At 44.5% G+C, this 12938-nt stretch overlaps 1 protein-coding gene across 12 annotated transcripts in view; it reads left to right on the forward strand.

The window, feature by feature from the left end:
- Positions 1 to 12938, forward strand: part of LOC125404964 (serine/threonine-protein phosphatase 4 regulatory subunit 1-like) — a 79702-nt gene that overhangs the window by 22930 nt on the left and 43834 nt on the right. For 6 of the 12 annotated variants that reach the window (XM_048441236.3, XM_087910935.1, XM_087910937.1 and 3 more), the window contains one exon: positions 7622 to 7754. The exons of 2 other annotated variants lie outside the window; for them this stretch is intronic. In XM_048441236.3, the coding sequence (XP_048297193.3) occupies positions 7622 to 7754 (133 nt within the window). Of the gene's footprint in view, positions 1 to 105; positions 226 to 4821; positions 4913 to 7619; positions 7755 to 12938 lie in introns of those variants that run through there. 4 more of the 12 variants (XM_085696946.2, XM_087910939.1, XM_085696943.2 and 1 more) reach the window with 3 other exon arrangements.

Raw genomic sequence — 12938 nt, forward strand, 5'->3', positions numbered from 1 at the left:
AATGGCACTATTAGGAGGTGTGGCATTGTTGGAGGAAGTGTGTCACTGTGGGGGTGGGCTTTCAGGTCTCATATATGCTCATTCCATGCCCAGTCAGTTAATTCACTTCCTGTTGCCTGCCTGTGGATCAAGATGTAAGACTCTCAGCTCCTTCTCTAACACCATGTCAGCCTACGTGCCACCATATCTCACCAATGATGATGATAGACTAAACCTCTGAAAAGTGTAAGCCACCCCAATTAAATAATTTTCCTTTGTAAGAGTTGCCATGGTCATAGTTTCTCTTCAAACCCTAACTAAGACAGAGGTTGGTACCAGGGACTGGGGTATTGCCATGATATATCTGACCATGCTTTTGTTTGAAAGAATGTGGACTGTGGGACTGTGGATTAGAAAAGCAATTGGAGGCTTTAAGGGCTGCTTATAGGGCATCCTAGTAGGAGTGTGGAAGACAGTGGTACTGAGTGTGACTTGATGAGTGTGGGGGCCTGGCTCAGGAGGTTTTAGAGGAGAAGAATATTAATATGTTGCCTGGAGATCTTTCTTGTGCAATTTTGGTAAAGAATGTGGCTGCTTTTTACCCTTGTCCAATGAGTCTGCCTGAGGCTAAACTGAAGAGATTTGGATTAATTCAGTTGGCAAAAGAAATCTTCAAATCCCCTAGTATAGATTCTGTCATGTGGTTCTTAGTGTTAATTCTAATGAAGATTTATAATGGAAAGAAGCAAGTTGAGAAAGAAAAAATATAAAATGTACAATTTGAGGAGAAAAAGAGTACCAAGTCGTGAAATTTGTGTGTTCGAGGAGATAAACTGATTAAGAAATGATACAAAGAGAATAGTAATATCAGGGCAAGATCCTATCCAGTTAAGTTTCCAACTTGTGAAAAGGAATTATAGAAACATTTAGAGGTAGTTGTGGTGGTGTACACCTTCAATCCCAGCACTCCAGAAGCAGGGGCGGGCAGATCTCTTGAGATGAGACCAGACTGGTCTACAAAGCAAGTTCCAGAACAGCCAAGCTTAGGCAGTGAGGGAAACCATTACAAACAGAAAGCTGGTGAAGATGTAATTGAACAAGGAGGACATGTTCTAGTCCCAGGAAGGAGCAGAACTTGGCAGCTTGGCCACATGGTTCTAGCTTTAGAGTCAAGGAGCAACTAAGGAAAGCCTCTGAGGACAGGAATGTGTCAGGAGTGTCCCTGCCTGAGTTCTAGAGAGACCATTGCATGAAGCTGTGAAGGTGAAGCCTGGATTGCCTTGGAGACCCCAAGAGGTTGGAGATGCCAGAGCTGTGGGATCCCTGCCGAGGAGAGTTGCTAACAAGAGCATGGAACCAGCCCAAGAGAAAGAAGTGTGCTGCAGTCAGCAATGCTGGAAGAAGTTGGAGATCTGAAGAGCACTTTGACATCAGACGTGGAGATGCAGAGTTTGGAGTCTGCCTGGCTGGTTTTCAGTCTTGCTTTGGTCCAGTGTTTCCTCACTATGCTCCCTTCCCTACATTTTGGAATGATAATGTATATACTGTGCCATTATTTATTGGAAGTGTGTGCTCTGTTTTTTGATTTTGATTTTATAGGGGATTACAGTTAAGAGATTGAGTGAATCTCAGAAGAGATGTTGAACTTTGGACTTTAAAACATTGCTGAGACTGTGATAGACTTTGGGAACTTTATTGAAGTTGGACTAAATGCATTTTATCTTGTGATAGTGTTACAAGTTTATGGAGGCCAAAGAGTGGAATGTGGTAGTTTGAATGTAATTGGTACCCATAAACTCATTGAGAGTGGTGCTACTGGGAGGTGTGACTTTGCTGAGTAGGTATGCCCTTGTTGTAGGAAGTATATCACTGTGGAGGTGGGCTCTGAAGTCTCATATATATATGCTCAAACCACACCTGGTGTCTCAGACCACTTCCTATTGGCATGTAGGTCAAGATGTGGGACTCTTGTCTCCTTCTCCAGCACCATGTCTACCTGCATGCCACCGTGTGGTGCCATGATGATAATGAACTAAACCTGTGAACTGTAAGCCACCCCAATTAAACGTTTTTCCTTTATAAGAGTTGCTGTGGTCATGGCTTCTCTTCACAGCAATAGAAACCCTAAATAAGACACTGAGGAAGCAGGGAACAGTATCCCAACTGAACACCGTGCACTACCATGAAATAAAACTTTCAGTGCCAGGAATGGTTTACCTATTTTTCAGTTGTTGGTTGATGAGGGTTCCATAAACCCCTTCCTAAATGTTATAGGCTATTGCCAATGCTTTTGGTTACCTGCTCCAGACTTGGTAGTATGACCCTGTTGCTGAAGACAGAACATTCTTGAATCAAAGGATGTGGAGAAATTGAGCTAGTGCTCATCTAGAGGCTTCATTTCTGTTGGCTAATGTTCATTGTACTGGAAAGTACTATGCGCAGTACTGGAGGAGAAAAGTACTCATCTGTCTCAGCCAGCTGTGAGCGCTGTGAGACACAATAATGTCTTGCTTAGCCAGATATGCATGCTGATACAAACTGTTTGGGGTAACCAACCACATTTTGATTGGAGAGGGAACCTGTACATGACACTGTCAATGGGGCTAAGAACCTGAGACTAGATGTGTCTTGGACCCCAGGCAAACTTACTACAGTCATTCTGCTAAAGGAACATAACAATAAAATGACTGCTAATGACATATTGATGCACCCTAGATCAGTGCCTCATCCAGCCCTCAGTGGAGAAGCTGCTTCTTTCACAGAGACCCACATGGTCAAGGTGCAGGGAGTAAGAGACTCAAGAATGCCCAACCCTAAAGGGACGGCTCTGTCATACCCCTCCCCTCAGGGCTCTAGATCTACATGGAAATTGGGAAGATAAAAAATGGTTCCATGCATAGCAGGACAACTGCACATAGGAACTCAACAAGGTGGCATAAGCTCAAGCCAGACAGAATACTAGCATGAAGGAAGGGAGGGGATGTGACGTCACCCTTCTAGCTGAGGAACCCTTGGCATGGAATTGCTTCTTGGAGAGGAAAAAACCGTTTTTTCACTGGTATAATATAACCGACCCCATTCCCAGGAGTGGTCAGCCAGTACAAACTGGGCTCTGCGTTTAAAAGGCAGGTGGGCAGGCAGAGAAAACATGAATTGGATAGGTAGTGATGAGGATGGAGAAGGGGGCAAATACGATCACAGTACATAGTCTGAAATTTAAAAAAAAATTTAAAAAAATGTAAAAAACATCAAAACATTTTAAACAATACAGCAAAGTTTGTGTGGTTAGTTCCTGGATTGTTGGAGGTAACCAGTAAGGGTTAATTCTTCAATACCATATGACCTATAGCTTTTATTCCTTTGTTTTATATTTCTCTGTTGTGGGGTCATTAGTATTCTGCAGTAACAGCTCTTCTGTGGACTAATTGCCAAGGTCTTTAGTTCTCTGATGAAAGTGTTTCTTGCAGAGCATTAAGACAGCAAGTTCTCTGCCCATGAAGCATAGGGTAGGTCCCAAGGGCCTGTGCAAGCCTCCACTCTTGCGTGTGAGGTTCTCCTTGTATCTGCAGGTCAGTCTCTCTGAATTCCAAAGCCGTGAGTAAGCCCCAGAGCTCAGGAACGAGCTCTTTGTTCTCTGCCAGGATCCGCAGAAGCTCTCATGTGGACTGAGGGCTGCAGGTTTTGGGCCCTGGCAGGGTCTTGGGTTTGCACATCAAGTACTATGGTCATGATCAAGTACTTGGTCGTGACCCCTGTAGAACTATTTAGCTTTGTCTGTCTGTATCTCTGTATCTCTCTCTCTCTCTCTCTCTCTCTGTCTCTCTCTCTCTCTCTCTCTCTCTCTCTCACACACACACACACACACACACACACACTTATACTTAAGCTAATGTATACTAACTTGGCCTGGGGAGATGAACTAAGGTTGTTCAGCAAGCATGAGGACTTGAATCTGATCCCCCTCACCCACATAAAAGCATGTCATCCCAGAGCCTTGTTGGCAGAAACAGGAGGATCCCTGCCCAGCTGTTTCAGTTGTATCAGTGAATTTCAGTTTAAGCAAGAGACCTGCCTCAAACAATAAGATGGAGAGCAACTAAGGAAGACACCCAGATGTCCACATGCACACAGCGTCCTTTAGTAAGATCCCCTTAGCCAGTTTGAATTTTTAATAACTCTTGTTTATAACTAAAAGAATTGAGAAAATTGTGGCCAGAATTTCAGAGAATAGTGAGCACCTAGGCAACAGCTTGCTCTCTCTATTTTAAACTCTTATCAGTTATTCCTAAATTGACCATGGCTTCCTGTCTGCCAGGTGGGACTCTTCTGCCTCTTCACACCTGTAGTGTAACTGGCACAGACATCTAATTTTCAGTGCACAGTACAGCAGGGGGCATTGGCACCTCTAGAGCAGGTGCCATTGATCTTCCCAGAACTAGCCAGGGAGGCAAGTCTCTTGCCAAAACTAGCCTCCGGGAGGCCTCGGCTGCTTGTTTCTTCATCTTTATTCTTTTTGGTCAAAATAAAAAGGTTTAGCAGGGGATTGGAGGCCAGAAGGGCTTCACTGTGTCTTTTTCTCTTTGTTCTACACAAACCTACCAGGCTTTCTTTGAAACAGTGAGAGTCCTCTTGATAATTGGATTTCAAATCCAGGTCCTTCCCTTCCTGCCTTACCCTTTTAGATTTCCCTCTTCTCCAGCAGGAAGGAGACAAGATGGCTGACTGTAGGAAAAGTCACTGTCGCAGGGCTCTGGTAGTCCACCATTACGGATCCTCCAAGGACCCGATCCTGTGTGCAGGTACATACGTCTTCTGACGGTCCTGTGTCGTTTGTTTGTGCAGTGGTTCCCTAAGTGAAGAGGACAACTGGCGTGAGCAGAGATGGCTGTGAGCTCAGCTGTGTGTGAGCCCGCAGCTGGCAGGGACAAGCCAGGTGCGTGCCTGATAAACTCCTATCTCTGGAACAATAGCAAGGAGGGCTGCTAGGTGGGTCCTTATCAGCCCCACTAAGACTCAGAAAACAGAGGAAAAAAAGAGAAGGCAGACCAAGCCAGCCAGCATCTCAGCATAGATGAGGTAGATGATCTCCTTTTGGGAAGTTACTGGCAGTGAGTAATTCCTGGGAAAGAGTCATCTTTCTTCTGGATATGGTAGGTTTCCCATGCTCCAGGGTTGGCCCTCCATCCATTCACATACTGATAGTTATCAGCTGGACTTCGTGGGTTATCAAAAAAAAAATTAATTAATTAAAAAGATAAGAAGTTAGGAGAAGGGCATGTTGGAGGGGTTTAAGAGAAGTTGAAGGAGGAAAATTGGATAGATGTCATATTTTTGTATATCAATGTGAAATTCCCAAAAGTAAAGAAAAATTTAAAGACTAAGAAGGGCTGGAGAAGGAGCTAGATCAGTATAGTACCCAAGCACAAGGACCCGAGCTTGGATCCCCAGCACCTAAAAGGCTGGGATGCATGCAGTGCCCCAGAGCTCACTGACGACTGGATCTAGTGACAAATACCCTGTCTCCAAGTCAAAGTAAAGACTTGAGTCATGCCTACTAGGACTTCTTCTCTATTTATGCCCATCACAGGTGCTTAAGAGAAAATAACTATTTGTGCGTGAGTGTGTGCATGCACTAGTCTGGAGCCCAGAGGTCTGCCTTGGGTGTCATTCCTCAGTAGCTGCCCACCTTGTTTTGAGACCTGGTCTCTCACTGGCCTAGTACTTGCTAAGTAGCATAGAATGATTTGTAGCAGGCTTTCATTTGGACCGCCAACCATCTCCCAAATCATGACATGGAGACTTATTATTAGTTATAAATGCTAGGCCTTATCTTATGTTTGTCCCATTAGCTCTTATAACTGAATTTAACTTGTTTCTCTTCATCTGTGTTTTGCCTCATGGCCTTTTACCTTTCTTTCTTTCTTTCTTTCTTTCTTTCTTTCTTTCTTTCTTTCTTTCTTTCTTTCTTTCTTTCTTTCTTTCTTTCTGTGTGTCCTACTTTCCTGCTTCTTCCATGTCTGGTTGGGTGATGACTGCCTGGCTGCCCCCAGTATCTCCTCTCTTTCTCCCTTCATTCTCTCCTCTACTTCCTGGATCTCTCCTCCCTTCTCTTGAGCCTAGATTCCTCCTTCTGCTTATTCTCTCTGTCCACCAGCCTCACCTCTACTGCCTAGCTATTGGCTAGACCAATCAGGTGCCTTAGGCAGGCAAAGAATAACATTTTTGTATCCTTAAATAAATGCAGCATAAACAAACGTAACACCTTTGCCTTGTTAAACAAGTGCAATATAAACAAATGTAACACATCTTTACTTAGTTATAGTAATATTCTACAACACTGGTTAGCCATTGAGCCCTAGGGATTTACCTGTCTTTGTCTCCTTATCATTGAGATTACAGTGTACTTCATCATGCCTGGCTTTTTTAATGGGTCTTGGGGATTGAACTCAGGTCCTCATGCTTGGATGGCAAGCACTTTACTGACTAAGCCATCTCCCCAACCCCTAGATTAAGTTTACTTTTATTTTTATGACTACCTAAGAGCTCTTCTTACTATCACCATTCTAGAATAGTTTCTTAGTGATACGTCTTTAGTGTGTGTTTTATAGAAAGATTTTTATGGAAAGATTATGTTAATTTGGTGGTTTAAAGTTTCCTTAGAGAGATACATAGCTATAGCATGAATTTGCTCATCATGTGGTTAAGAACCAACCCGTCTACTGCGCCTCAGTCATTGTGCTGGGCATGGAAAACTGGGAGTGAGTGTGTAGAGAGTACCTGTTGCTGAAGACCTCACTGCATTGTGCAGAGAACTGAACTGGGGCAGGTCAGCCAGGTTGGCACCACTGGAACCTTTGACATGGGACGTGGTGGGCACGGGAGGCCTCTAGAGATGCCATGACTGAAAAGCCCAGGACAAAGGAGATGAGAGACAGTGTCTGCCGAAGGTCTTGGAGACAAGAGAGCCAGCCATTGGTCATCACAGATCAAAGGATGGGGACCTGTGGTCAGGGTTGGCCAGGTCACAGGGCTTGGGGACAGATCTCACAGCTCTTTATGTGCGAAAACTCATGTGCCACCATCCTGATGGCACAAGGTAGGTTTACTTGACGATGAGAAGTGCAGAGAGGCTCAGTGATGTCCTTTAGTTACATAGCTACGTAGGGAGTCATGGAATTCCCCAACTCAGCTCCCTCAGTGCAGTTCTTAGCCTGGTTGGGCTAAGGGAACTGGAGGGAGGGGCCTTCTTGAGTGTTGCTAGGCCAGGGTGTGAATGGGTGAGACTGCTCACCAAGGCCTTAGGCAGACGTGATGTGAAGGAAACCTGATGTTGGATGCTTGTCTTCAGGGTGAAAAATGTTTCTTAGCTGCCCATTTTCAGTATTTTGGAGGGGACGTACATATTCTCCACAGAGATGAGTGGTTACCATAGTTGTTGATAAAAACCAGTTTTCTCTGTGACACTGATCCCTACCACCCTTCTTTTGTAGTTCCATAGCTATATTGACTCCAGTGTGGATGGCTTCTAGGAGCTTGCACTGGACAGCCCAGTCACAGGGCATGTCTGCCTCAGTGTGACTGACCCATCACTGTTGGCAGCACCTACAGATTCAGTTTTAGAGTGTTTCCTCTTCCTGTCTAGATGGATTTGAAGATTGTGGTCCAGACTGTGACAACAGGAGGGTCATGGCTCTTTTGGATATCCCTGACCACGATAACCTGCCCCTGCTCACTCGCTTGGAAAAGCACGCATTCAGCGAGAATGTCTTCAGCCGGTAAGCAGCATCCTCACACTGCCAGCCTTCTGCTGCTGCGGCAGGCTTCGGGGACTCATGGGTAAGGTGGGCTACTGCTGTTTCCAGGAAACCTTGATTCTGTCTCTGCAAAATCCTATCTTACTAGGTTTTCTCACTTGGTTCGTCCTTCCTTCCTTCCTTCCTTCCTTCCTTCCTTCCTTCCTTCCTTCCTTCCTTCCTTCCTTCCTTCCTTTCTTTCTTTCTTTCTTGTTATTTTGGTGGGGCTGGGGATCCAATTTAGAGCCTTATGTGTCCGGCACTGGCTCCTTCTCACTGAGCTGCAGCTCCATCCTTGCTCATTGCTTTTGTGACCATCTGCCAGCTAAGCAAAGGAGGAAATGGAAATGGTGCACAGGGCATTCTGTCCCATGTGTACAATAGGGTGTAGCACACCATTGCTGTACTGTGTGCTTCCAAGTTCCATGCCACCCCGTCCTGCCTTTCTCTGTTGTCACGCCACAGAAACACTGACCTGGTCCATTCTGTGTTGCTTTCGGTGATGACCTTGTTTTGGTTTCTTGAAGATAGCAGGAACTAACCCTGTCCAAACTACCCATGAACCTGCACAGCTTCACCCCTGTCCTTCCTGTCTATCCATTGGCTCTGCCCTTAGCCTTATCACTTCCCATCCTCTGTGCCCACCTGTTGAGGAATGCCTTTGCCCCAGAATCTTTATCTGGTATACTGGTCCTCTCCTTCTGTCATTTTTTATCCTCTCACCTTCCCTGGTTGTACCACTCTCAAGAGAGCCAAGGGCCTCCTCAGTTTGTCCTCACCGTCTGCTTGATTGTTCTTAGGATGACGTTCTAGGTCAAGCACGAGCCCCACCTTACATTGCAGGTCATAGAACTGGGAGAGCCCAGTGTCCTCCCATTTTAGAAGCGGGGAAATGTGGTCCTCATTCTTCATCTCCATGTGGTTCACAGCTTGCTTGCTTTATCTTTCCTGGTTAGCGCTTTTGTGTCGTGTAAACACAGTGTTTGCAGTAGCTGTGGTGGCTCACGTTTCATCTCAGTACTTGAGACTGAGGCACAACAGTATCAAGTCCAAGGATAGTTTGGACTACTTTTGAGAACTTGTCTCAGGAAACAACTAAAGGAAATGTTTGCCTGTTGTGGAACCATAGCTGTTCTCTGCTGGTGTTTTCCCAAGTTTTACATTTCGCATTTGTGTTTCCAGTCGACCCGGAGTTGTGGCTGTTGTCTGGACAGTGTTGGGGTGGAGCACTGTTTTCTGTGTCACACGTCCGCACGAACACTAGTGCCTGTCACTGCCCTACAGTACCCTAACTAGATCATCAAAGGCATGACATCACACAGCGAGACTCGCCACACCACTCTTCAAGAGTGCTTTGGCTTTTCTCGCTGTCTCATTCCCACACATGCTCTGCAGGGGCTCAGCAGTCCCTAGAAGGAGGACAACTATGCAGCCTGTAGCGCTCCTGTTGGCAGCTTCCACTCACCAGTCAGTCCCTGAAGAGTGCAGTTCTTCCAGACCTTTCTTCTATTTGTATTTTAAGTTTTTCTTTACTTTCTCTTTATATGTGTCCACATGTGTGTGCAACACACATACACAACGCACACATGTATCTGTGCACACACACTAATACAATTATAGAGCTAAAGAGCATAATTTTTCTGTTGGAGAGTCCTGCCTCTTGTCAGGTTTAATTCTAGGTGTTTGGGTTTGGTCTTGTCCTTTATAAACTTTTTTGAGACAAACTTGCTGTGCAACCTGGAAGGCCTTGAACATGGGCTTTTCCTGCCTCTCTCCCAGGCCCAGCACTGTAGCTGTGCACCTTGTAGTAGCACCGTTCTGTGAGCTGTCTAGCTGCTGCTGGCATGTGAGAATGAAATAGACTTTAAGCTTTGTTTTCTTTGTTGATACTAACTGATTCTAACTTCCCTGCTTTCTGTGGAGTCTCCTGGTTCTCTATGTATGGCGCTGATGTTTGTGAAAATGAATTTCTGCTTTCTCTCCTTACTTTACATTTTAAGTAGAAAGCTTGTGTTTATAGTTCATTAAAAGATGGTTTTTAAATTAAACACACACTGGGGTGGGGATGGAGGGAGAGACGGGGTGGGGGGAGCCTCAGGAGTAGCAGTGAGAATTCTGTGCCCTCGACTTTAGTTCCTCCAGTCACATTGTCAACGCTTTGCCCTGTAACCTTCAGGACCTCTGTCTCCTCAAGTTTGCATGCTTCTCTCTGACCCTACGGGTAGATTGGAGACCTCGCCTTTGCCATCCGTTGCCTCATTTGCAATTTCCTAAGAACACAGACCCTCTTCTTTGTAGCTCCTGTAATCACACAGTGTGATTGTCATGCATGGTAAATGCAGCTGGTACAATACTATTTGTCACCGATTTATTTTAGTTTTTTTTTTTTTTTTTTTTGGTTAGGGTTTCACTGTGTAGGGAGCTGGAGAGGTGGTTTTGCAGTTAAGAGCACCACCTGCTCTTCCAAAGGTCCTGAGTTCAATTTCCAACAACCACATGGTGGCTCGCAACCATCTGTACCATCTGTAATGAGATCTGGTGTCCTCTTGAGGAAGAGACCTGGTCAGTTGTCTTCATCAACTTAGACCATGAAGCGCAATATGTACCAGTTCAACAGAACCGCCATCTACGGGCTGCCCATGCATGCTTCAGCATTGCCAGGGCCTAAATTTCATTTTTTTTTTCCCACTGTGTAGCCCTGATAAGCCTGGAAGTCGCTGTGTAGAGTAGGCTGGCCTCTGATGCTTGGAGAACCATCTCATTCTGCCTCCCAAGTGCTGATGAGAGGGTGCCCCCATGCCCAGCTAACACTGTTATCTAGTATACAGACGTTAATAAAATGGCACGAACTCTCCTGATAATGCCTTGGTATTGCTTTTCCTGTCCAGGACCTAGTTCAACTTTGTATTCCTATGGTACCCATTCATTCCTCACCCTTTCTTTACCTCTCATGACATTCACTTTATCTTTTCTTCTTTTGAAACCCTCCAACTCATGGTGATTGACCTGCCTCAGCCTCACAGATTCAAAGCTGTCATGCCTGCTGATTTTAACATTTGTTTTGTAAAGTGATCTTGATTGACAGACTGTTAGATCATAGGTCTGGATTCTATAGCATACTTCTTTGATTTTTTTTTTTTTTTTTGAGATTGCCAGTGGGGTTCTGTTTGTTCGTTTGTTTGGTTTGGTTTTTTGTTTTGTTTTATTTCCTACTAAAAATCTCTTTAAAAATCTTCCTTAAAACTTCTTGCATTGTGAAACTGGATAGCAGCTAAGGAGCACTTTCTGCTCTGCAGGATCTGATGCCCCTTTTGGCTTCTGCAGGTATCAGGCACACACATGGTGCACATATATTCTTGCAAGCATAATATTTATACATGCAAAATAGAAAGAAATCTTTAAAAGCTTTCTTGCACTGTGAAGTATGATACATAGGAAGTGGGATGAAGTATACATACAGAGTCGAAAGCATTCTTATGAGGCCGGTATCCTGCAGTCATGTCCTTGGGTCAAGCAGTTATGGTTACATCAAGTGACTGGCATCCTAGAGCCCTTCCTGTCCCTCCCCATGGCTTCCCCCTCACCAAGCACTAGTCACTAATCTTCATTTTCATGTGAAACACATTCTTAATTTTCTGCCAAGTTTTATTCCCAAGTATCCATCTTAAAATTTTTAATTTTTTATTTAAAATATGTGAAATTATATAGGAGATGGGGCTTTTGGGCTTAGTGCTGAGCATGGGCCTGCATCTTTTGAAGTTCTTCTTGGAATACACTGACTTTTGCCTGTTGACCGTGTAGGGAGGTTTCAGGTGTTAGACTCTTGGGCAGCAGTTTCCCTTTGGCGCCTGTGTGAAGGGGCTGAGGGGAGGTGTGTGCTTGAGTGAATGTTGTTGTCTTTGCAGACTGCTTATCTCATTGCATAGCCTGCCTGTGCCTCACACTTTAACTAGAGTTGGTGCTGTCAGGTTTACCACTGGAGCCAGCCTGTGGGTGTGGCTGTGCATCACAAACCCTGTTCCTTACAGTGCAAAATTCTGTTCATCTGGTCTGCTCTGACACTGCTGATCACTTCTGTCCTTTAGACTCCTTCAGAAACCAGCCCATCAGATCCTAACAAAATAAAACAAAACATAGCACCAGTTGGTCAATTTGGAGGACCTTGTCTTCTCTATACTATTGAGAATCCAATCTATAAATGTGGCCTGCCTCTCTATTTATGTAGGTTTTCTTTTATGTCCCAATAAAAACCTGTGTGAGGAAGAGAAAGCTATACTGGGCTTTTTTGTTGTTGTTCTTCCTTGGGTAGCATCTGCATTTTTATATTGTACAATTTTAGTCAGCTTTTTCACGGTGACAGAATACGTGAGAAGAATCAATGTAAAGATAAGATGTATCTGTGGCTTAGCAGTTTCCCCAGTCAGTTGACTCCACTGTTTTAGGGTCTGATATAAGACAGAAGATGATGGAGGACATGTTGGTACAAAGCTGCACACCTCATGGTAGTTGGGCAGGAAAGGAAGGAGCCTGGCATCCCACAGTCTCATTCCAGGTTGCATCCCCAAATCTGTAACTTCCTTCCACTAGGCCTCGCTTCCTAACTAGTCCACTTCTGAGAGCACCGCATGCTGATGACCACACACCAGACACTTGGACTCTTGCAAGTAGCTGGCACACAAACCCTAGTGTGTAGATGTCACCTAAGTTGTGTTTATTTGTTTTAATAGAGCCTTGGGTGGTTGCCCCACAAATGAACATAAGGCATATTTGTAGCTGCTTTTTGTTTTATTTTTAGTTTGAGATATGGTGTCATGGTGTCATGTATCCCAAGCTAACCTTGAAGTCACCAATCAGCTTGCTGAACAAGCACTGTGCCGGCTGATCTGCACATGACCCATTGTCACCAGGGTCCCTAATGCCCATGATGAGTTTCCCATTGACCAGTGAGTTCACAAATGCACTCTGCCATTTTTAAATCTTAAAACAGTTTTCAAAAATCTTTGTTATCTTTGCTTTCATTTATTTTGTTGTCAGAGAATATCTTTTTTTTTTTAAGTTTGCTGGCTTATTTATGTTTCAAAATGTGTTTTTTCTTGGAAGAATGTTGTATGCTAGAGTTTTGGGGAAGAGTGTCTTAGACATTTACATCCATTGGGTTAAGTTGTT

This window comes from Myodes glareolus, chromosome 10, assembly GCF_982192425.1.
Source record: "Myodes glareolus chromosome 10, mMyoGla1.1, whole genome shotgun sequence".
NCBI classification, from domain to species: domain Eukaryota; kingdom Metazoa; phylum Chordata; class Mammalia; order Rodentia; family Cricetidae; genus Myodes; species Myodes glareolus.